The sequence below is a fragment of the Notechis scutatus genome, chromosome 1 (genome assembly GCF_049901735.1).
Source record: "Notechis scutatus isolate UNSWTSFEM ecotype Mainland chromosome 1, rNotScu1.2, whole genome shotgun sequence".
In the NCBI taxonomy this organism is placed as follows: Eukaryota; Metazoa; Chordata; class Lepidosauria; order Squamata; family Elapidae; genus Notechis; species Notechis scutatus.
The window spans coordinates 100,942,851-100,968,691 of NC_142009.1; the positions used below are offsets into that span (position 1 = coordinate 100,942,851).

The following is a 25,841-nucleotide window of genomic DNA, read 5'->3' on the forward strand; positions in this document are numbered from 1 at the left end:
ACTTCCCTTTTGTTGTTGTCCCCCTAGAAGCAATGAGGAGGAAAAGGAAGAGAAATTTTCCTTTTTACTCATAAAACAGCATGAAGCCAATATTAAACGTGCTTAAGAAAATAGAAAAATGACAGCATGAACACAAAACCAAATCTAACCAATGGAACTGATGATATCAGTGTTTTACAAACTTCTCAAATTAGATCTTGGAAAGTGAGAATACTGAGCTCAAGGTTGACTCAGCCTTCCATCCTTCCGAGGTGGGTAAAATGAGGACCCAGATTGTTGCGGGCAATATGTTGACTCTGTAAACTGCTTAGAGAGAGCTGTAAAGAACTATAAAGCGGTATATAAGTCTAAGTGCTATTGCTATTTTCTGACTGAGACATACAAAGTTGTCCAAGCTGACATGTCCTCTGATGGCTAGGTTCTAAATTAATTATACTGCTTGAAAACTGCCTGCCTCCCATAACTCTGTCTTAAACACAGCAATTTCACAAGCAAGGTACATAATTTAGATAAAGCAGGTGTGTATAGTGCTTCAAGACATAAGTTGAACAAAACCCAATACTAAATCTATAAATCATTCCCAAATTGCCAAACTGAACAAATAATTATTTATATTAACCGCACCTTACATTCCTATTGTACTGAATTAATGCTGAAGAAAATAAATGAAGCAACTGCAAAATTACCGTATTTGCCGGCGTATAAGATGACTTTTTTGCCCTGAAAAACATGCCTCCAATTGGGGGGGTCGTCTTATATGCTGGGTCGTCTTATACGCCGGCAAATAGTAATTGGGAAGCACTGCGGCTGCCACGGCTGAGGCACTTTTGCGCACCGTGGAAGCGAATCCCGTGAAGCCGAAAGAGCAGCCAGCCTTCTCCCAGCTCCCAAGGAAGCGAGGCTCGCACCGCCCGGGCTCCGCTGAGGTATCCGGCTGGGGCTGTCAGTTGTTGTTACCGCTGGCACGGCTCCGCGCGGCTCCAGTCCGCGTTGCCTCGGGAAGGAAAGGCAAAAAGGAAGAGCCGCGGCGGCGCTTTGCAATGGCAGCAGCGGCTCTTCCTTTTTGCCTTTCCCTTCCCGAGGCAACGCGGGACTGGAGCCGCGAGGAGCGCGCCAGCGGTAACAACAACTGACAGCCCCAGCCGGATACCTCAGCGGAGCCCGGCGGTGCGAGCCTCGTTTCCTTGGGAGCTGGGAGAAGGCTGGCTGCTCCTTCGGCTTCACGGGATTCGTTTCCACGGTAGACAAAAGTGCCTCAAAAAAAAAAAAAGTGCAAAAGTGGAAGGCGTGGCGGAAGAGGGGGCGAGTATATAATAAACTATATTTTGAGTGGAAATGCTGGGGGGTCGTCTTATACGCCGGGTCGTCTTATACGCCGGCATATACAGTAAATTTAACAAGGGCTAAAGATAAGCTTGGAATTCATGGGAAATATGGTTCTTCAATTTTAGATACAAGTTAAGAAAACAATGGTTCCAGTTCATCGGTTTTCCCTCAGGTAGCGAGATAAATCTTTTCCACATAGGCTGGCTTTCAGTACAGGGACACAGTTTTTGACAATTTGGTAAATTTATTACAGGCTTGTCACATGCGGGGGGGGGGGGGGGGGGGAGGGAAACAGTCTTAGTAAAAGTACACACACACACACACACACACACACACACACACACGGTGCTGAACTCATTTTCCTTCTTTTATTAGAGTTTTAAATTGCAGGTGTCTGAATGAGTTTATGTTTGGGGGAAATAAGAAGTTCAAACAAAAGATAGGAAGGCACCCGCTTGATATTTCCAAAGGCTCAGTGCAAAAGTATTTCCTGAGCTATGGAACTAAGTTCCAGTGTCAAATATTCAGATGCTGGAGCTTATCGGAGCCAATTAATGTACTTCAAGATTGATTCTTTAAACCAGAAGTCTCTCACATGCTCCTTTGGGGCACATTACACCAGCAGAGTCTTTCCTTGGCAAGCACCAGATTCTGACCTCATCTGACTTTTGATATTAGTGATAATTTTAAAAATAGGAAGCTGACATACTGGCAAAATAAGGTGCCAGGGACCAACGTCATTTTTAATTCTAGCAATGCCTCAAGGCTCAAAATAGGCCCTTTCTTTTAAAAGTAAAAATGATGCATGATGGGCATGGAAAGTGTTGAAATGTTAACGATAGATCTCCTTAGGATACTCTGAATACATACATACATACCTGTTATGACTCCCCTTCAAATTCAAGCGAGCAAAACAGAAAGCAGCCATTTCAGAAGTAATTCAAACATAAAGTCTCACAGCTGGCAGAAATCCCAATCCACAGCATAAATCTTTACTCTGTCCGGCAAACCAGTCTTGGCAATAAATCTCAAGCCTCAGAGCTTCTTGCTGTAACGTCCTCACTCAATAAGTCACTTTGCTTCTGGCGAATTCCACCAGCCCAGCTGTGTCCTTTTATACTTAAGCCACGTGCTAATTACCCTAATTATTGGCTCGCTCTTCTCTTTCTTTCTAACTGGGTTTGTCTCCTTAGTCGTCTCCTGTTCCTAACGTCTAACCATAAGTTTTCCAGATTCTCATCTCCGCTGGAAAACTCCCTCCTTCCTTCCCTGTCATCCATTCCCGGCTGCTGATTAGATAAAGCACCAGAGGAGGTCGAAGGTTCTGACCACTCTAATATTTCAGGTCTGTCATCCCTTGTTACCTCCATCTCCTCATCCTGGTTACTATTCCAATCACTCAGCAATGCCGGTTCATATTTCTCTGCCATGTCTTCCTCACTTGAACTCATATCTGCCACAGGAGCAGAATCCAAACCCAGAGGCACAACACATACCAGTGGTGGGATTCAAATTATCTTACTACCAGTTCTGTGGGCATAGCTTGGTGGGGGTGGAAGGGGAAGGATCTCCAGTCAGAGGTGGTATTTGCTGGTTCTCGGAACTACTCAAAATTTCCGCTACCCGTTCTCAGAACTGGTCAGAACCTGCTGAATACTACCTCTGATACATACACACATACACACACACATACATACATACATACATACATACACATTTTAATTAGTCTTTTTTTAAAAAAAAAACTTTTACTTTGTACAGTAGTATAATCAAAATATTGATATCTTGCTACATTGTCTTTATTGGTGTTCATTTTTTTCATTTTTTTTCATATATTATTGCTATTTTCTTCTTCCATGTTGTGACATTTGTTCTAGCATTTTTTTATCCTGCTTGTTCCACTCATGTTTTTCCATGAAATACTATGTAGGCAACTTTGTATGGACACTAACTATGTCCTCCATAAAGGCCACTTTATGAATAGAGAGTTTCCAGTGGAGGCCAGCTGGTGACTGCATTGATTAGCTGTTCTCAAAACCCAGTGTTCCCAGGATGAAGAGGTTATCTACCTTTTTTTTGGTAAATTTTATTTGAGTTTTCACAAAGAGAAAAAAAAATACAAATAAAACATCTTTTTTGAAATTAGCGTAATCCCGGGTTACATTTCTTCGTACAGACACAAATTCAGGTCCATGCTCATTTTTATATTCTATTCCATATCTTATTACTATTTTACATTTTTTGCATAGCTTCTCCCCTCTTTTATTTTCTCAATTTTATTTTAATTATCTCATCTCAATTCAGATCATTGTATTTATATTTTTTGTTTGTCCTGTTTGAATTATCTATTACCTTTACTCATTAAACAAAATTTCTCCTGTAGTTACTGATTGGAGTATGATGCCTTTATATCTTTTCCCTAAAGTTGTAACATTCAATATAATACATAGCTTCCATTCGGATTCTGCTTGGTACATTCTTAAAATACACACTGTATTCTTAAAAAAAGAAAAAATTATAAATGTATAATATAATTAAAACAACATTCCATTCCAATTCAATTCTATCATTAATATTAATATTCATTAAAGTCTTAACATCTTTAACATTACTTTTCAATTAAATATCATACTTCTATGGGAACAATTATAAGCTTTCCATAGTTAATTCCCCCCCTCTTCACTTATATTTTATAAAACATTAACTAATTAAAATGTTCCTGTTCCTTCCTAATTCAATTTTCTCATTTATTTTATTTCACTTATTTTATTCACAAACATTTCACTAAATTACACTAACTATTTTATCCCTCATTTTAATCATATTTTGTTTCCAATTTTCTAAAGTTATTTCTATTACTAATATAACAATACAATCTTATGTACCTTTACAGAATCCCTTTTTCAGTTAGATTTTCACCCATTATCTCTAAATAGGTCCTGTTTCTCTATATCTTGCTCCGGTCCTTTGTAACTTCTTTTCCTTTCTTTCTTCCCTCTCTTCTTCTCTCTCCCCTTTTTACCCCCTTGTCTCTCTACCTCTATTTCTCTCTTCTGTATTCCCCCTTTCTGTTGCTTTCCAGTATTATACTTATTTTTCGAATTATTTTTCTTTTCTTTGGTTGTTTTTTTAAGTCTTAAATTCTCCATTCTCTTTCCCCCCTTTCCTTTTTCTTCCCCACATAAAATTGCTTGTTCATTAAAGATGGCTTCTTCTTTGTCCCAGTCTTCTTGTTTTGCAGTCTTTTCTTGTTTCTCATAGTTCCAAATCTCCATTTCTAAGAATTGAAAAACGAAGCCAAAAGAACCCTTCCCTTCTTGTGCATCTTCTTTGTACTTTTTAAGTTCCATTTTCAATTCATCCAGAAGTGGTGCCATTGTATAAATTTTTAAATAACCACCCGATTGATTTTAGTCATTCAAATATAATAACCAAGAATCCAAAGATCACCAAATAATCCAAATACACGCAAGCTGTTTCTTTTTTGCTCTTTTTTTTTCCCACTTTCTCTTCCTGGGTTTACTATTTAGTTGCAAAGTTTCAGTTAAAATGTATCTTTTAGAAGTCTTGTTGAAGTTTTACTGTAGATTCTTTTTAATTCCAGGCAGTCTCCTCCCTCTTCCAGATCCTGCCCTTATTCTTTTTCTCTCCCTTCCTGCTTATGAAAAAGAAAAATTTTAATGTCCAGAAATCTTTATTATCACTTTGGCATTTTGTTTTATTTTCAGCTTAATTGCCTATTGATGTCAAAGCAGATTTTTCCGATTTCTTATTTAAGTCTCTTAGTTGTCAGTATAGGGAAGGAGAGAGAAGGGAAGAAAAGCCAAACCTTTCCCTTTTCACTTTCCTTCCCTGCTTCCGACTCTTCTTTGGGAGAGATGTTATTTTTTGTAAGTTTAAATTCCAGGATACCTTAGTTGTTGCTTTTACAATTTAACCTGGTCAGACAAAACTTTCACTTCTTATCTTCCTCCTGCACATTCTTTTTTGGTCGAGTTCTCCTTTGTGGTGGCCATTTCTGACCACCACTGCAACCGCCTTCAGGAAAGGGAGTAATGGCCAGCTGAGGAGGAGAGATGCAGCTCTCCTCAACCCTGCTGGCTGTCTCCCCCCTCTTCACCACCTCTACGGGGTGGCTTAGCCCTGAAACCAGCCAGCTCAGGGTGCTCCAGTGGCGAGCCCAGACAGAAACCACGCACGATCGCAGATTTCTGTCTGTCGCCAAAGCTCTTCAAACCGGAAGTCAGGTTATCTACCTTTCTTATCTACCTTAAAATTACGGGTTGCCAGAAGTAAGATTTGATGTAAATGCCAATCAGGGGGCCTGACGGATCAATATAGATTTTGTAGCATATAAATTGGGTAAACAAGGAATGAACTTCAGATATTGCCAGATCTATAAGACAGTTGAAGGTTTTAAAACCCATCCCAGTTTAGTCAATACAGTTAGATAGATGAATGGACTGATTCAGTCTGAAGAAGCTTTCTATATTTCCTATTTGCCTCAATAATGTCAGGTAGCAGGTAATGACTATCAAATCAACCCTGCTGTTTTGTACTTGAAAAGTGTTCATTCTACAGAAATAACTTCTTTTGTTACACATTTGGTGTGAAGCACGGATCAAAAATAAACTCTGCATGTATTAGCATACAGTACTAATATAGAAAATGACAATGAAAACAGTTGCACACAAAAGTTTAGGCATTATATAATATAAACATTATATTTCAATGGCTCCTAAATGAATTGAAGTTGATACAATCTTTACATGGTGCGAAGACAATTCTACTGGTGAACAAATAGTCTAATAGCAATAGCACTTAGATTTACATACCACTTCACAGCCTTTACAACATTCTCTAAGCGGTTTACAGAATCCGCCTATTGCCCTCAACAATCTGACTCCTCATTTTACTGACCTCGGAAGGACAGAAGGCTGACTCAACCTTGGGTCGGTCAGGATCAAAGGAATTGAAGGCCTGGCAATGTGAGCAGTTTTGATTCATATGGGAAGCAATCTGAATCCCCCATTGAATAGTTTGTAATGTTGTTAAGGACATTTTCCATAGTGCCAAAAGCCAGTTCCTTCTTGCCATAATAGCTAGGTAAAGATAAAGATTTCCCTCCCACATACGTGCTAGGGGGCAGTGCTCATCTCCATTGCAAAGCCGAAGAGCCAGCACTGTCCGAAGACATCTCCATGGTCATGTGGCCAGCATGACTAAACGGTGAAGGCACACAGAATGCTGTTATCTTCCCACCAAAGTGGGCCCTATCTTTGGACTTGCATTTTACGTTTTCGAACTGCTAGGTTGGCAGAAGCTGGGACAAGTAATGGGAGCTCACTCCATTATGCAGTGCTAGGGATTCGAACTGCCGAACTGCCGACCTTTCCGAACGACAGGCTCAGCGTCTTAGCCACTGAGCCACCACGTCCCTAAATAGCTAGAGTTTGTGCCTTATAGCAGGAAGACAGGGGGACAAAGAGGCATGGAAACACCCTGAACAGAGTCAGCTGATTGGGAGGGAGCCAGCTCATTTAGTGAACCACATCATCATCCTTGTTCAATTCTTGATGTTTTTTTATTAAAGAAGCTCACTTATTGTTGAGCTTCTTTTGTTCTTATTTATACATTCAAGAAACTCAAATGTATCTTCTCAACCTTGGATCTCACTGCAGACTCCGATCCAGTCTCTGTCTTTCAGCACATTTTCATTAATGTGTGGTAGGATTAAAATGAAGGCATACCCTTATGCATGGGCTCTAAGATTATTACATCTTCACCATCACCTTCTGTTCAGTTTTCATGCTACACTTATTTTGAGTTCTGAATAATCCATTTTATGGGCTTCTGGGTACATACTGTATACAAAACCATGAATAGATCAAGTTATGCAAAATTAAAGGAAACATGTAGATTTTAAACCCGAACTGTTTTTATTAGGGATGATATCAGACAAACTTGATAAGAGAAATATGTGTTTAGTATTATATGTTTTAACGGTAGTGAGGATTATCTTCGCACAATATTGGAAAGATGAAGAAACACCTCAAGATTCAGAAATAATTAAGAAGATATTAGACTGTGCAGTAATGGACAGACTTACATTGAAAATCAAACAGAAAGACACAGAATATGATCAAACTTGGAATTTATTTTAATTTATTTTTCCAACAATGATTGGAAAAAAGGGATCGAGATTAAAAATGGCATTTATACTGTTAAGCAAATCAAATACCCAGACAACACGATATTTATTAAGCACTAAGTTATGTAACTAATAGAAAATTAATAAAATTGATAAAAAAGTTATGCAAATGTAGGAGTAGTTTTTAACAGATCTGGTTAAGAATGCACTGTGAACATAACCATTATCACCTTCCTCTTCCTATAACTCGCAAGAGTTTCCAAAGCAAGTATGTGCATTTTCTGTTAATAGTGTCCCCTGCCTCTTTGTCAATAGAATTTTAGCAGGTTTGCTACACTGTTAAGGCAGATAATTATGTCAAAACACTATATTCTACACGACTTAGTTCCTACAGACAAGTTAACTCTTTCCAGGTATATTGGAATAAAAATTTCCCAAACTGTCAACTAGCATTAGAAGGTTGGAAGTTGTCATTCCAACACATTTGAAGAACAGCAGAAAGGGCGTTGGTACTTACCTGACACGCCTGTTCTCTTTGAGCTGTGAAGAGCATCCAGTAGTGGGAGGTGCTTCAGTATCTGCATTCATAGGCTGAACTTGATTTGTGGAACGCTCCTCCTCCTCCACGTGACTCCTCTTCAGCGTTCCCCAGTTTTGGCGAAGACGAGAGAAATAAGCGCTCTTATCCTCATGTCCTAAAAAGTTCATTGGCCGAAACAGGACCCCACCAGATGGAAAGGGGTAGGGCTGGATGCTCTTCACAGCTCAAAGAGAATGGGCATGTCAGGTAAGTACCAACGCCCTTTCTCCTATGAGCTGTTCAGAGCATCCAGTAGTGGGACATACCAAAGCTTGGCCTGTCCTATGGGAGGGACTCCATCTGGTCTGGAATCTCCTCCTGGTTCCTGTGGACCCATTGCAGAACTCTTCTGCCAAAGGAAGCCTCAGCAGAGGCAAACACATCAATTTTGTAATGTCTAATGAATGGTGATGGGGAGGCCCAAGTCGCAGCTCAACAGATTTCAGTTATCGGTGCCTGTGTGGCCCATGCTGCCGAAGTTGCCGCGCTCCTTGTTGAATGAGCTGTTATGCCCCTAGGCACCTGCAGGGATTGAGTCTGATATGCTTTTGCTATTGCAGCCCGTATCCAACGGCCTATCGTAGATGGTGAGACCTTGTAACCCTGAGTATTGGGCTGAAAGGACACAAATAATGCCTCCGATTTCCTGAAAGCTGCTGTACGCTTGATATAAATTCACAGTGTACACCTCACATCAAGCTTATGCCATTGTCTTTCCATCCCCTGTGATGGTCTAGGGCAAAAATTTGGCAGAATAAGCTCTTGTGCTCTATGAAAGGCTGAATTGACCTTGGGCATAAATGTGGGATCAGGACGAAGGACCACTCGATCAGCATGAAAAACGCAGAGATCTTGTCTAACAGACAAGGCTGCAATTTCCGAGATATGACGAGCGGAGGTGATCGCTACAAGGAAAACTACTTTGTACGTCAGCAATTGGAGACTTGACGTTTTCAAAGGTTCGAAAGGGCCCTTAGTGAGAGAAACAAGGACCTTGTTAAGGTCCCAGGTGGGATAATGGTGCACTGCTGGAGGGCGTAAATTGGTGGCTCCTCGAAGGAAGGACCTTATGCGTGGATGATGTGAAAGAGAACTGAAGCCTTCACAAGTGAGAACTGATGCCAAGGCCGCCACCTGCCTTTTTAACATATTAGGTGACAACCCCTTATCAAGTCCCTCCTGTAAAAACTCTAGAATCTGAGCAACAGAAAGAGAGGCAGGATCAATTTGAAACTTACTACACCATTTGCAGAAGATGGACCATGTGGCGTTGTAAATGCGAATTGTTGAGGGGCGTCTGGTGGCTAGGATAGTGTCGATAACTCTGTTGGAGAGCTTTTTGTTCTTCAAACCACTCCGCTCAACCTCCAGATGGTCAATTGTAACCATTGAGGGTCCGGATGTTGAAGGGGCCCCTGAGTTAATGAGATTCTGTCTGACGGGATTCTCCAGGGGAGAGCTACTGAGAGACTGCGGAGATCTGCAAACCATGGCCATCTTGGCCAATAAGGCGCTACTAGAAGTAATTCTGCTCTCTCGTCTAGTAACTTCTGGATGACCTTGGGAACCAGTGGAAGTGGAGTGCATACAGGAGCCCTGGGGGCCAACGACAGCGGAGCAAGTTGAAATTCTCCGCCCCTTGGGATGGGTACCTGGAAAAAAATCTCAGGAGCTGAGTGTTGAGAGGGGAAGCAAATAGGTCCACCATCGGCTGAACAAATGTCTGTGCCACTTCTTGAAACAGGAAGGGGAGGAGGCGCCACTCCAATTGATCTATGGTGGCCCTGCTTAACCAGTCTGCCTGTGTATTCGACAGACCCGAAATGTGTTCTGCTTTGATGGAAAGTAGGTTGTTCTCTGCCCAGCGACACAGGTGCTCCGCTTCCTGCATTAGCTGTTTCGATTGTGTGCCCCCCTGTTTGTTTATGTGAGCTTTGGCTGTTACGTTGTCTGTCAGTATCAGTATGTGTTGACCACGTACCTGGGGAAAGAAGTTGTGAAGGGCCAGGTGTACTGCATGAAGTTCCAGCCAGTTTATGCTGCACGACTGTTCTATGTCAGACCATCGGCCTTGGGTTGTGAGCGACTGGACGTGAGCTCCCCATCCAAACAGACTGGCATCTGTGGTGATGGTGAGCCTTTGTGGCTCCTTGAAGAGACAGCCTCTGTTGATAACTGGTTTGGACCACCAGAGGAGAGATATGAGAACCTTGGGTAGAACCCTGACTTTGTGTTTGGAGTTGCTTCAGCCGGATCGCTGGTACGGTAGCAGGAACCACTGGAGGGACCTAGTGTGGAGGTGGGCCCAAGGGATAATAGAAATACATGAGATCATTTTGCCTAACAATTTTGATAGATCCATTAAGGACACCCTCTTGAGCAACCTGATCTCCTTAACTAATTTTTGAATGCTATTTAGTCTATCTGGTGACAGATAAACCTTGCCTTCCACCGTATCTATGACCGCCCCTAAATGGATTATCCGAGTCGATGGTGTTAATTGACTCTTCTTCCAATTTATTAAGAAGCCATGCTCTTGTAGGGATAGTAATGTGTTCTGAGTGTCTATGACTGCCTGATGGGCGGAAGGAGATAAAATCAAAATATCGTCAAGATAACACTGGAGGTGTACAGGGATGTTCCTGAGGTGGGCAGCTAGCGCTGCGAGGACCTTGGTGAAGGTCCTGGGGGCAGAGGATAATCCAAACGGAAGGGCCACATATTCAAAATGGTGGTTATTGTAGCAGAATCTCAGAAACTTATAATGGGAAGGCTGAATAGCAATATGCAGGTACGCCTCCGTCAAATCTATGGACGTGAGCACGTCCCCTTTCCTGATGCCCAGTAATATTGATTGGAGGGTATGCATTTTAAACTTGTGATATACTAAGAAACGGTTGAGACGTTTCAAATCTAATATCGCTCTCCACCCCCCTGAATTTTTTGGCACAACGAAAAGATGTGAATAAAAACCACGCCCTCGTTGATTGGTAGCTACTGGTTGGATGGCTCGTATATCCAGTAGATGTTGGATAGCGGAATCCATGAGATTACGCTTGATCGGGTCTCTGGAAGGAGGGCATGACATGAAGGAATCTGGGGGAGTGGATCTAAACTCCAGCGCAAGGCCGAATCTAACCGTATCTCTGACCCAAGCATCAGAGGTAGAGGAGTCCCATTGGTCAGCGAATAACTTAAGGCATCCGCCAATGGGGATTGGGTCCCAGGAGTTATCTTGGTCGCCGAAAAGGCCTGTTTCCTGCTCCCCGAAAGGATCTTTTGGATTGACCACCCCTTCTACTCCTGTCCACTGAGTCGGACCTATCTGGTTGCTGTCCTGGTCTAAATGCTGGGGGTCTCTGGTATCTGGAAGAGAAGGATCCCTGATAGAAGGATCGAAAGGATCCCCTCTGAAAGGACTGGGGGCTTCTGGAATCTGACTTCCGAAAAAGGGAAGGGAGAATTTTCTTCTTGTTGCATGTTTCAATTAGTAGCAGATCCAGGGAAGGGCCGAACAGTCTGTCTCCCACAATGGGGGATGAGGTCAGCTTGGATTTATATTTGAAGTCAGCTTGCCAGTATCTTAACCATAGCAAGCGATGCGCTGTGACATGTGAGGTAATGGCCCTTGCTGAAAACTTGACTGCGTGATAGGTAGCATCGGCTGAAAATTCAGCAGCAGCAGTAAGTTTGGCGATATCTTGGTGTGCCCTAATGTTAGAAGAAGGAACGTGTTCTTCAAAAGATGAAGCCATCTAAGAGACGACTGAGTGAAGAAGGAGGCAGCCGTGGCTGATCTGATAGCCCACACGACAGACTGATGAGCTCTGCGTAGGGCTAGCTCCACCCATTTTTCCTCTGGCTTTAAGGCCTCCAGCGCCTCACTGGGAATAGAAGGGGACGCTAAAGCCACTAAAGGCTCGTCTACCTCGGGGGTACTCAATAAATTTGCAAAATCAGGGTCCAAGTTGAAATATTTCCTATCATATCCAGTTGGGGAGGTGTACATTGCTGCAGAGGCCCACTGCTTCTGTACCAGGTCCGAAAATATGGGTGGAACTGGAATCATCTCTGCTTCAACTATTGGTTGGTTGAATATCATGTCCTCTGGTCCCTCCCCTGAAGGGTTAGGTGTGTCAGATGGTTTTGGCTTGTTTAGGCCTGCAATGTTCTTTGCCTTAAACAACAGAGATTTGAAAAGCTGTGGCCGGAATAAGCCTGTAAAAACAGGCTGGTCAGGAATAAGACCCTCATCCTCAGACATTTTCCCTTCTAAGGGGTCTGACTCTGACAGGGGCTCACTATCGTGCATTGATCCCAATTCAGACTTGGCCATTTGAATGATTTGATCTACTACCTCCTCCTCCTCCTTCTGCCCTTGGAGGAGGGTCTCCTCCTGTAAATGTCTGGTGCTACTCCGTCTGGTGCTACTCCGACCTGGTCAGTAACCTCAGTGGTTGGGACTCTAGGTCGGTAGCCACAGGGTAAGGTCTGGACATTAAAGCGTGTTGGAGCCCCGCTGCAATCCCTTGGCGAATAGCCAGCTCCATCCAGGCTTTCATCCTTTCTGGGACCTCCTCAATGATACTGTCACCCTGATGAAGACCAGCAGCTGTCAGAGTGAATGTGGCTTCAGGATCCCTTCTGGTCAGTGTTCCAGACACTTGGGCCTGTTGTCCTTGTGGAGTCAAGCTGCACCTGGATGAAAGGGAGAGATCTAGGGGAGGAGGAGGGTGTGAAGAAACTGATGGACTGGAAGAGGAGAAACCCTGTGATACAGTGTGTGCCTCTCGAGTGTGCCTGTCTATTTGCTTTTGTAAGGCCTTATGGCGTCTTAAAGCATCCCTTTCTGAGGCTTTAGAATTTCCTCTGTGTTTTGATTTGGCTTTTGCCTTCAAGGAAGAGGCCTGAGAGATGCTACCATCTGCCATTTTGATTAAATTAGAATTACAGTAATTGAGTATCAAATATATAGAGAAGGCGGTTGGCGCGCCCAGGGTCCGATCTGAGTCAAGAACGGTTGCCCTGATAAAGTTCTTATTGCCCCCCCTTTTTTACTAGTGCCTATATATATATATATATATATATATATATATATATATATATATATATATATAATGAGTCGTATCTCAGTAATAATATTTTAATAATTTATTACTATTAATGATTATTATAATTGTAATAATTATTATAATATTATTACTATAATTGCTATTATAATTGCTCCTATGAGCAATAATATATATATATTTCAATATTAATCAGTGAACAACCAAGAGTAATGTGTAATCCAATTAGCCAAATTGCGAATGCCTAAGGCCTGGGTTGATGATTGTAAGGGCCTTCAGCAGCTTCCATGCACAGGCGGACACAGGCCCAGGTGCTTCCTGCTGTGCCACTAAGGATAAGGCTGTGAGGGTTAAGCCAACAGTTTTTAAATCGAAGTAAATAGCCTCGAGTGCAAATAGCCAAAATGAGGGTAAAATTGCTCTCAGAATCCTGGAGGGATCCTGCTGCTTCAAGCAGAAAATACCTCACACAGCTCAGGAATAGCAGACAGACGCGCAGCCACGAGGTGGCACTCAAAAGGGCCTCCGACAGTTAAAGTTTTTGTGCACGCTTCTCAGCGGCAGCTTCCCGCCTTGCAAACGAAGCTGAAGCTCTCAAATTAACAGAACGGCGGAGAAAAAGGGGAAATAAACACTAATTAACTTCCCCACTGAAAGGAAACGGCGTTCGGAGAGGGGGTAAAGGCGATACGACTTGGTCTTTTAAAAAAAAATAATGACAAAAAATCAAGCCACTATCAACAAAATGGAATTAAACGCCCAGCGGCAACCAAACTGGCAGAGGTAAAGGGAATTTGGCTGTGGGGAGGTGGTGCAGAGCAGTTCCAAAAGCCTCCCGCTGCCTTTTTTGGGGGGGCGCAAACGGCACTTCCCCTAAACAGAACTCTCAGACTAATCAAGGATTGGGAAGAAGGCTAAAGACAAAAAAATGGTATTACAATCAAACCTGCTGTGACACGAACTAACATTCCTGTTTCGGTCAAAAAAACATCAAAAGCACTGCCTGTCTTGCACGAGGCTGAGCAAAAACCGGGGAACGCTGAGGAAGAGTCATGTGGAGGAGGAGGAGTGTTCCACAAATCAAGCTCAGCCTATGAATGCAGAGACTGAAGCACCTCCCACTACTGGATGCTCTGAACAGCTCATAGGAGAATGGGAGATAGCAGACATAATACCTATATCTAGGATTGTAGAGCTACAGTGTAAACCTTGCCAGAAATAAGTCTCAATACGTTCTATGGAATCTCATGGGTAGGATTAGGCAGCATTTCAGGGTTAAAATAAATTTGAACCTCAAAGACTGCAGACATATATGCAAAAAAACTGACCATAAATTGTTTCCAAATTAAATCAAAATTAGCATTTTAGATATAAATTTATTTTGAGAAAAATTCTTTAGCATTTACATTCCAATGCAAATTGATATACATTCTGCAATATACTGTCAAAACGTTCATAAGGTAATGCTGTAATCTCACTATGAAAAGATCAGAAGGAAGCCTCACCCTTAGTTACTCCAACAAAGCTATAAGCTTCAAATACTCTTATGAATGAACCCAAATTTCTCAAAGGTCAGCATCAAGGCATCAATAACAGATATTGTCAAAATGTTCTTCACAGCATTCTAACCAGAGGTGGTATTCAGCAGGTTCTGACCAGTTCTGGAGAACCGGTAGTGAAAATTTTGAGTAGTTCAGAGAACCGGCAAATACCACCTCTGACTGGAGATTTTACAGTATCCTTCCCCTGCCACAGCCACCAAGCCATGCCCACAGAACCAGTAGTAAAAAAAAATTGAATCCCACCACTGATTCTAACTTTATAGGAAAAGTCAGTGATAACCCAATAGCTATTTCACGTTTGCTACTCACTGTAAAGACAGAAGAAATGTGATAATCAAAATGAATAAAATTCACACACACACACACACACACATTATTTTCACTATGATGCAATTAGCAATTTTCAGTCATTAATTTCACATACCCAGAAAAAACTGTGGTTCTGTTATTCATATTGGTAACCTGCTTTTGGAATGGAAAAACTTACCACAGCCAACTCACCGTGGCCAATTCGCCGTGGGACAACTTGTCGCAGGACAATTCAATAATTTAATTATTTAAAATAATTTTAAAAATATTTTAATTTTTGCCCTTCACATTTCACTTTGCCCCTTCAGCATCCTTTCTTTAATGATTCTGTTTCACCATTTCTTCAATATTAGTGTAATTCTTGTTCTGTGGCAAGTTGTCCTGAGGTGAGTTGGCCATGATGAGTTGTTTCATGGCAAATTGGCCATGGTGAGTTGGCCGTGGCAAGTTGGCGGCAACAAGTTGCCCTAAGCCCACCTGCTTTGCTGCTCTACAGTCTAAATTTGTACATTCCCATAATCATTTATCTCAGTACAACAGTACAACAACAGTACAATAATCAGGGCATAAAAAGATACCTATTAACTAGAAAAATACCGTTGTATATATTTATTGGAATTTCATAGGATTTGTGATAAAAATTGGCTGGCAGCAAAAAAAAAAAAAGTTCATTAGAACTCCATCAGCAAAGTTCTGACTGGTAAAACAAGGAAGAGTGGTCTTTCTAACCCATCCCCAAAGCTTTTCAAGTGCTAACAAACACTGTTCTCCTTTATGTAATAAGTGGACTCAATAACCAATAACTTCTGTTGAATTGTTCTTCTGTTTTCAGACTCTTGGGGTCCAACTCATTGTTTGGAATGGCAAAAGACATTTTGCTTCCTGAAGAGTTCTAAAAGTTGATTGCAAAAAATGTGCCAGAATACACACAAAGTTCTGTATTAGCTCTGTAATTCTAAACCACTTCTCATATTTCAAGAAATGAAAATGATGCCCATGTTTTTTTTTAATAAAGAGCGTTAGATTATATTTTAGTAAGATAAGTGATTTTGAAGTATTCTTTTTCCCCCCCATTCCATATAGGAGCCAGGGACCTTTTTCCTCAGATGTAAAGCCAACAGATGAGGTCATCTTTCAGCATTTTAAAAGGTGATCTTGCAGGTGTTATTTCTATTTCCTTAAGGTGACATCTGATACACAAAATAATAACTTTGAAAAGGATTTTTTCCTCTTCTTTAAACAATGAGTAGATCAGTTTCACAGATGCATAAATCTAATTCTAGTTCAAAATATAGAACATTACCCCTTTTTCTTTCTCTCTCTCTCTCTGTATTTGTATGTGTGATGTGCGTGTGTGAGAGTGTGTATGCAGCTATATATTGAAGTATAGGGTGTGTTCCAGATTTACCAGTATTACGAGTAAAATTTTATCATTAGCTATGTGAAAAGTGTTTGGAAGACCAGGGTGAAGTGGTTCTGTAATTTTTTCTACATATTATTAAAGTCTGCCACTGGTTATTTCCACCTAAACTGAATAATGCATAATTTACATCCTGCAGTTATTAGGCAAATCTGCCTCTTCAGATTTTTGCAGCAAAATAATACATTTTGAATAGTAGGATACCCAGATACTACAACTAACATATTTTAAGCACACAATCAAATTAGACCATATGCATTTCTCTTCCTGGAACTGAAAATTAATTAATATATTGCCATAGACACAGAATAATAGGCAAGCACCACAACTGGTGAGGGGGAAAAAAAGTAAGGGGCTGTTTTTTCATTAACTTGGCATCAACTTCAGCAATATCTAAAATGATCACAATTTAAAGCTCCTGTTATACTTCTTAAAACATTGTTTCTCAATTTTACCAATTTCCAGGTGTGGACTTCAATTCCAAGTATGTGAAATATACTAACAAATTCCATGCTGGCTGAGGAATTCTGGGAATTGTACACCAAACCTCACAGTGGTGCCCAGGATGGAAAACACTGCCTTAATAATACCCCTTCCCAAAATGGCTGATTTTTTCTCAAAATTTTGGAGCATTTAATGGATATGTGCAGAAGTTTAGGGTGCTTGTTTCTTACAAATTCCCCAAGGTTCCTGAAACTTTATTTAACTTGTCAAATTTAGAGACTATCCATCTCACTTTCAGAGAGTTTCTGAGATTAACAGAAGAATCACTTTGTTCCCTCTTGTTCTTCTATCTGTTAAAAAGTGTCATATATTTTTCTTTAGCAGTAGAGGGAGCTGTAACCCTAAGAAAGGTGTTCTACTGTTCAAAGAAAAGGCTGTGGGTTTGCAAAGATAACAAAACCAAATTAAAAATTAAAAAAAGTTCATCTACATTTGCAGTGAGTTCCTTGGCATCCCACACAAGGCCTGGGGATGGTGGAACATGCTGTATTCCTGTCTTAGAGTATTTATATAGCACCAAGATTTGGCCAGCGTGTGAAGCTAATATACTTCATGTGTAATTGTCTGAAGTGTATCTGAGTTCCCAGTAAAAGCTTTAAACCCAATAGAATAGGGACTGGCTAGCCATATCTGAGGATGTTGAAGAATGTTGAAACTTTTAATGTAGACAATAATCACTTGAAAAAATCAGGGGTGTCAAACTGGTGGCCCACGGGCCAGATGCATCATGTGCAGGCCATGCCTACCCCAGCTCCACAAAGGGGAAAAAAAAACACAATATGTCACAATACATCATGATATGCCACGTGACATCACGTGACACAATCGAGTTTGACACCCATGTTTTAGATTGTGAATTCCTGTCCAGATATCATTCTCCATGGAGGGTTGGCCGAAAACAATGTGCAGCCAGTATATAAAGTGGGAGCTTTCTTCTCTCATGTTATATAAAAAAGCCAACTCCTAAAGGTAGCAGGCTAGCTCAGTGGGCCTAGGAGAGATTACAAGACATTCAATAATCCTTGCCTAACAGTCACTGATTTGCCCACTGGAAAGGCTAGCCAATGGTGCTCGATGGCTAGGTTAAGATGCTTGACAGCTGAAAAGCTGACAGCTTGGGGTCTGAGACCCAAGTGTGATGGGATGAGCTCCCGTTACTTGCCCTAGCTCCTGCCAAATAGCAGTTTGAGAGCATGCAAATGCAAGTAAATAAATAGGTACTGCTTCGGTGGGAAGGTTACTGGATTCAGTATTTTCATGCTGGCCACATGATGACAGAAATATCTCTCAGACAATGCAGGCTCCCTTGTTTGAGAATTGGAGATGAGCACTGCCACCCCGAGTCCGTCACAACTGGATGGTGGAAATCTTTAAGCCTTTCTTAAGCCTGGCCTACTTTCCATTTTGGACCACCAATACTGGTAACGCAAATAGAAAGCCACAGCATATAGGGATAGTATCAAAGGCTTAGGGACAATTGTAGAGTGTGACAAACAGTATATTGCCACAACACCCAGTTAATATAATCCCTTTGATTGCAGATTTGATAAAAGAAATGTATTAACATCATTTCAAGTCAAATCTAATCCCAAAAATATGTTTTGATCAAAGTCTACATTTTGATAAATGAAATCATCGCATCCCAGATATACGCAATATTTAAGCTCCATGAATCCATTTCCTAAAGCTAGAATGACTTACACCTTCCTTCCTCCCACCTCATTTCAGCAGTGAAGTCAAATACAACTCTGGCTTGCTTGAAGATGTCCCAAGCCCTCCCCTTCATTGTTTCAGCTTGGCTGTACATTTCCTGTTGATGTAGTTATTATCATAATAAATTGGCAATTGCAGTTTATGGTTGGCATTTAGAAAAAGGGTGTGAACCTCTTCTTAGCATTAAGCAAGACTTTGAAAGAAAACCAGAACATTGCTTTATTCATCCCCAGGGAAGTATGCAAACTCAGAGGGATTTTTTAATTAATTTTTTTGACTGAGCAGCTGACACAACCCATGGAGCATCTTTGGGAAATATTCTGAAAAGATTAAAAAGCTGCATTTAAGTGAGATAAGGGCCTGTTGATTAAGAAAAACAAATTGTATGAGCTCACCAATTCACAGACACCAATTCCAAACACCAATTACATAATGTTGAATTCTGGCAGAGCACAGTGTAGCAAGCTACATCAACAAATGCCCACTCTACAAAATTAAACATAGTTTAATTAATTTTTTTTAAATTAAACAGATCAAAATGCTTGAAATTTAATTAAAACCAATTCTCACAAGGTTGCAGTGTTCTTACACAGAACCTAGTAAGATCTCAGGAATACTCAAATCTCACTGAAATGTTGGGTGATATGTTTAAAAATTTAAATGCAGCTAAAATTGGAAGACTGGAAAAGCTCACCTTCAGCTATGGAAACATATTGGAGGACTTTGGGCTAGTCACTGGCTTTCAGCCAAATCTATTTCACAGGGTGGTTTCGCAATAAAAGAAAGGGAAATCCCAAAGCAAATTAAAATATAAGTTTGAGTAATATGTGAATGGCATCGACATTATATAAGATGGAGTGGTGCAGGGGCCTAGAGGTGGAGCTCTCGCTTCACAATCAGGAGTCTGTGAGTTCGATCCTAGGTAGAGGCAGATATTTCTCTCTCTAGGCACACTGAGAGTATATCTGCTGAACAAAACCCCACATTGGTGATAGGAAGGGAATCCAGCCATTAAACACTCTGTTAGCTCCATTCAGGAACCCAGTCTCCACCCCGCAAGGGATTATGGAGTTGTTAAAAGGAGATGGCGATGATGATCAACATTATATAAGATCACAGACTGAAGCCTACCACATGAAACTTTAACCCTAACTTGACTACTCAGAGGTTAGAAGATACTGAAACAAAAGTTCTCACATTTTTTCCTACATAAGCAGAAATATTTTCACTTATGATCAGAAGATTCCATGCTGTTCATATCTTCCTATATTGCCAGTATCGGTGTAAGGATACCGATATAATCGGGTATCTTTCAAAGAAACTGGAAGCTCAATCAATTATTTCTTCCCCACTCCCCAATAGATGGACTATTCTTCATGCGCTTTGCAAATTTTATACCTATGTTATTTTGAGATGAAAACAAGCCTTTCTTTTAAAACAAGAGCAGAAGGCATCTACAATAGTGCATTGTAACAATTATACAGAATTATCTTGGGAGATGAAAATCGAAATCTTTATCATGCCTTCTAGGGTACACTGCTGTTATCACAAAATATGAGGCTTGGCATCTCTTGTTTCTTAATTATAGCACATCACTTGACATACTTGCCACAAAGGAAGCAAAATTAAAGGCTGAGAATAGATCAGCACCCTCTTAGGAGTAAAAAAATAATAAATGCACAGGGCTTGACATCCGCTTCACTTGAGCTAAACTAGTAATTTTAAAGAGAAATTTTTTAAAAAGCTAAATAAGGGAAGCCCATTTTAAACATCTCCCCTCTGCCGAATTGTCAAACTACAGAATAGTTAAGTGTGTTCTTTTTTAGCATTTTCTTGAATAACTGTCCCTTCCTTTCAGCCACTAATTACTGCACACCCTGGGTGTAATCAAGCAAAACAATAGGCAGAGCTAAATTTCTTTATATTAACTTGTGTACCTAATACTACTTCTACCAGCACTTGCACCAAGACTGCATTATATTCTCAACCAGATTAAATACTTCCCAAATGTGTTAAAAATTCAAGTCTACTTATAGTCCTTTCTCTGTCCATATTCTTCATCTCTATGTTCTTTTGAAACTGGGGAAGGAAACAAGTTGGGGGCTATGAGAAAGAGGAGAATTCCAAGGTCCAACAGCATGACTACAACCCAGTTTAGATGCAAAAATGTAAAAGAGACATTGACTGTACTAACACTGGCTTAACTGGGTAGCACAGTTAATATTTCGGGAATATTTTTGACAAAATCAATGTTTATCCATTACTGATAAGCATTCCAAGTTTTTGGTCATATATTTTCACTTGGAAAAAAAAAAACTGTGGAAGGGTGAGTTATACACTAACCACAGAAAGTTAAAATATATTTCCAGGGTGACTGGATTCAGTATGCATCTGTAAATGTAAATATTGGTGTGGTTGTTGTAAAAGAGAAACAGAAAAATTGCAGGATTTTTTTTTAAAAAAAACCTACATATCTGCTGCTTGATAAGTATATATTGAATTGCCTTTAGAAGTATAAAGCAAATATTAAAGGCTGCATTCCTTTAGAATGTCTGCAGAACCTACAATTTACTCCAATGGCAAATTGAGGGGTCATGTTCCAACAGAAACAGTCAAAATGTGTACATGTATGGTGTGTACATACACAGATATGGGGACACACATAAACTCTCTCTCTCACACGCACACACACCAGGCAACTCATCATGCTCAGAAACTACAAATATTATGTGGCTGCTGAATAAAAAAAATGGAGGACTGGATATGGTGGTAGTTAAATGAAATGCCTAATTAAGACTCTTTCATTGTATCTGCCTATAATCCAGCCCTTTCCATAGGCAAAGAGCTTGAGTAATTTTACAGCCATCTAGCTGTCATATTCTTCCACTGAAGTCTTCAGAGCAAGACGGAATATTTTAAACGCCCATAGGATTTGTTCTGTGGTCCCAAACATTCCTCATTTACAGTCTGCCATTAACTGCTGGATGTTCACTAAAATATAATGAAAGAAAGAGAAAATATTTCTTTTCCAGAGTAAATATTGAGGCATAGAAACTAAATTAAAATATTTCTGCATATTGTCATTGCTGTGAAAATGTCAACTGAATGTTAAATGAAAATCATTGCAAACACAGAAGTGGGTTTAGCTTTACACCTGCCTTTTATCACATTGAGTCTGAAGGAATCCCAACCAACCATATTTATCATGCTTGCTATAATGACTGAAGTATTAATGTGATTTAAACTGACTGCAAGCATTTTCTTCCATTTCCTAGGTATATATACAGCATCCAAACATAATATAATAAAGAAAAACTCAACTTAAAAATAAACAAAAAATAAACACTGACAGTAATGGTGGATAAAATGTGATTAATAACTAAATCATAAGATCAAATCTAGCAACCCACTTTTTAGTCCCAATTTGTCAACTGTTTCTTATAAGTGAGGTACTTATAATGCCAATGTTTCTTCTGTGAAAAGTGCTGTATTCATATCTCACATCTGTTCTCACATATGCTTATTAGATTGCCTCAACACACTGTGCAATCTCCAGCTTTTCCAGTGACTCACATTTTGTTTTACTTGAGAGTAAGACAGCCATTCCCAATTTAAAAGAAGCAGGGTTGCATTGCTGAAAAAACAGAGCCAATGAAATATGACATCATGCTTCACTATAGACGTCTCATTTTCATTAGACAAAACACAGCTTCAGGAGTTTTAATCATTTATCCAAAACTACATTAGAGTACGCAGTGACTTAGCTCACATTTGTGGGTTTATTTGAGGCATTGGTAGAGGCGATGATCAGCGGAGACCAAACCAGTTCCCTCTGCCGCTCTGCTGTTAGGCCCACCTGCCCGGGCTCCCATACTTACCTTTATCTTCTGCTTTTGCACGGTACAGCACAGTACTATGCGGCAGCTGCTGAAGTGACCAGGAGAGTGCAGGCTTGCAGGAGGGGAGTTGGAACGCCTCTGCGCCTGGGAAAAGTGCGTGTTTGGAGTGCACGTGCCCGCAAAGTGATTTGCACGTGCACAAAGCGCGCCCACCAAGCCACGCCCACCGAACCGGTGGTAAAAATTTTTGAATCCCACCACTGCTCCACACCTTCAAAGTTAATCACGTGAGAATCCCATCTTGGCAAGCATACCATGGGCTTATCCAAGACTGCTTTTACCATGCAGTCTTTGTCTGGTATAGATAGTCCTCGATTTACAACGGTTCACTGAACAATGGTTTGAAGTGACAACAGCACTGAAAAAAGTGACTTATGACCATTTCTCATACTTATGACCATTGCAGCACCCTCATGGTCATGTGTTTTACATTCAGATGCAAGACAACCTGACTCCGATTTGCAGTGTCCCAGAGGTCATGTGGTCCCCTTCCACAACCTTCTGACAAGCAGAGTCAATAGGGAAGCCAGATTCACTTAACAACTAAGTTACTTACTTAACAACTGCAGGGATTCGCTAAACAAGTGTGGCAAGAAAAGTCGTAAAATGGGGCAAAATTCACTTAACAAATTTCTCACTTAGCAACATAAATGTTGGGCTCAATTGTGGTCATAAGTTGAGGACTACCTATATTTAAGGAACAGTTCTTCTGTTATATCTTAGCCTTCCCTGTAGTTTTAGTCCACCCTAAATGAAGCTGTAAGTGCTAGAAGCTGGGACTTTAAATACCAAAGTAGCCTTTCCCCCAACAATTTTTATCCCTTGTCACATGACTTCAACTCTCCTTAACCTACACCCTACCATGGAAGACAAGAGTTGATGGCCACAATTCAGAGTGACAAATACAGCATGCTTCATGCTGCTTCCTATGAATGACAGATTTTCCCCCATAGCTTCTATACGAGTGGTGGTATTCAATTTTTTTTACTACTGGTTCTGTGGGCGTGGCTTGGTGGGCATGGCAGGGGAAGGATTCTGTAAAATCTCCAGTCAGTATTTTCCGGTTCTCCAAACTACTCAAAATTTCCACTACCGGTTCTCCAGAACTGGTCAGACCTGTTGAATACCACCTCTACTCTATACCCTTTCCAAACATGAAACTAGTGAAGAAAAATCAACATTCATTAAATTAGAGAAAATCATCTTGCCTGTGATGGCCAGATGGATTCATGTAACACACCTTTTAAAAAACTGCAGTTATTTTACAGCATTTACTACTGTGCAACAAAAGTACTTCTTAACAGCAAGCCCCCTCCGCCATTTCCCCCATTTCGCGTGTTTTAATATAGGCCTTAATTTGGGGGGAGGGGCTTAATTTTATTTCATGCCTATAAAACATGCTGGGACTTCCTATTGGGGGAGGCCGTATTGTTGGAGAAACAGGGTAGAATATCTCCCACATGGAAAGACAAATATCATATTTAAATGAAAGTACAATCAGCTTGGAAATTTGCACTAAGGGTCCTCACCAGTGCCTCAATAGAGAAGTTTTCAAAGCTTTAGTAATTCTTTCCACTCATATTGCATTACTCTGAAGAATGTTGTACATGATACCAGTAAGGTTCCCTGCTGAGGTATATCTGAACAAACACAAAAATTGCAGATCTCTGCTAGAAAATAAATGATTCTGGCAAGTCATTAAACAGTCTTGGTATTTTATTCATGGTATTTTAAAAAGACAATTAATTTCAAAAGGAGCGTTAACAATGCATCATACCCTTCAGATGAATCTATAATTAAAATACTAAAGATCATTCATTTATTATTTGCCAAGTCAATGTAATTTTTTTTTCTTGTTGATTGAGCAAAAGGTACCTTGTTCCTAAATTCTAATCAACAACTTGTAGTTTATATCTCTGGTTGTTGAATCAATTCCTCCCCCTCCCAAAAGTGTTATTTAGTATAGTATTGATCAACTAGCCTATTTTTCTCTCAAGTCAGCTGAATTTGATGACTCTCAAAGGTCAAGGGGAAAATAGTATAAAGACACAGAATCAAAATTCATGTTAAACTACTTCCATCTTCGGAAACAGATTGATGCTAAAGGCTAAATAAACTGCTTAATTGATTCTGTCAGCACTTAAAATTTGCAGCAACAACAATAGAGGGCACAAGAAATTACACAGGGGAAAAAAAACAATTCTGCCTCTCCTTCTAAGACAAAAAATGATTTCTTTTTGTCTGCTCATTTAAATATATGCAGATAGAAGAGTAGCAGTAATAATATACAATAGCAAAAATGTCCTATAAGGTTGAAGAGCCCTTAGGAGATTAATTTTATAGCACCAAGATTAACTTTTGCCTGAAGTGAAGATCAAGGTAGTTTCTCCTCTTTATTGGAATATAAAAACTAAATGTATTAGTGGCTGGACTTTTACTCTCAGTGCTGGGAGTAAAATGATCAGTGTCACTGCCCTTGAGACAATATCTGGGTATAAGGCAATCATGGCATATAGATAGATAGATAGATAGATAGATAGATAGATAGATAGATAGATAGATAGATAGATGGATGGATGGATGGATGGATGGATGGATGGATGGATGGATGGATGGATGGATGGATGGATGGATAGATAGATAGATAGATAGGACTAACACACAACAGGGAAATATTGAGTTCTAGGTTCAATCTATAGAAAGGCTTGAAAAATGTTAGACTTGAAAGCAATTTGATGGCCTTCTCCCACAACACTTTTAATTGAGACAATCACTAACCTGGTCAAATCCTTTCTTGATGCATCTAACAGTATTTAGTTATACTAACTGATCTTTTTGGATCACATGTGTACACACACACAAACACACCACTATGGGAACACAGGTAGCTCATGACTTACGGCCATTCATTCAGCAACTATTTGAAATTACAGTGGTGCTGAACAAAGGAACTTATGGCCTGTGCTCAGAATTAAGGCTGTTGCAGCACCCCTACAGTCACATGATAAAGGTTTGGGCACTTGTCAATCATCTGCAGTTTTGAACGCAGGGCTGCTATAACTTCCTCCCCCATCTGCCTATCTTCCCATACAATCTTGGACCCTCACATGGCCCATCGGGGTAAGCAAAGCTGCCACCACCCCAGCCCACCGGTCCCACAAAACACCCCGTGACCTTCATCATTTCTCTCCAGCTACTGACAGCCATGCCAATGTATAGTATGGACTTCTTCCGAAGTCTGTACTATTCTCTGAGTAGGCTCCATTCTCAAAGTGCTTCGGAAGCCTCCTTCTCCAAATCACAATTTG

The 25,841-nt window shown here is 40.5% G+C and overlaps 2 protein-coding genes across 2 annotated transcripts in view; both read right to left on the bottom strand.

Moving 5' to 3' along the window:
* The window catches only part of SLC35F1 (solute carrier family 35 member F1), a 237,348-nt gene that overhangs the window by 114,843 nt on the left and 96,664 nt on the right, over window positions 1–25,841 (bottom strand). The gene's annotated exons all lie outside the window — the stretch shown is intronic.
* LOC148132921 (uncharacterized) lies at window positions 10,303–12,369 on the bottom strand. The gene is made up of 2 exons (XM_087954871.1): window positions 11,867–12,369; window positions 10,303–11,497 (listed from the first exon to the last, which is right to left on the bottom strand). Exons 1-2 carry the CDS (start codon window positions 12,367–12,369, stop codon window positions 10,303–10,305), a joined length of 1,698 nt encoding a protein of 565 aa, XP_087810997.1.

Bases quoted from the DNA above. Each gene is read 5' to 3' on its own strand.
- LOC148132921 (XM_087954871.1), bottom strand. From the start codon at position 12,369: ATGCACGATAGTGAGCCCCTGTCAGAGTCAGACCCCTTAGAAGGGAAA. The intron at 11,498-11,866 runs GTGGGCTATCAG...CTTTTTCGGAAG, and splicing joins AGAGCTCATCAGTCTGTCGT to TCAGATTCCAGAAGCCCCCA.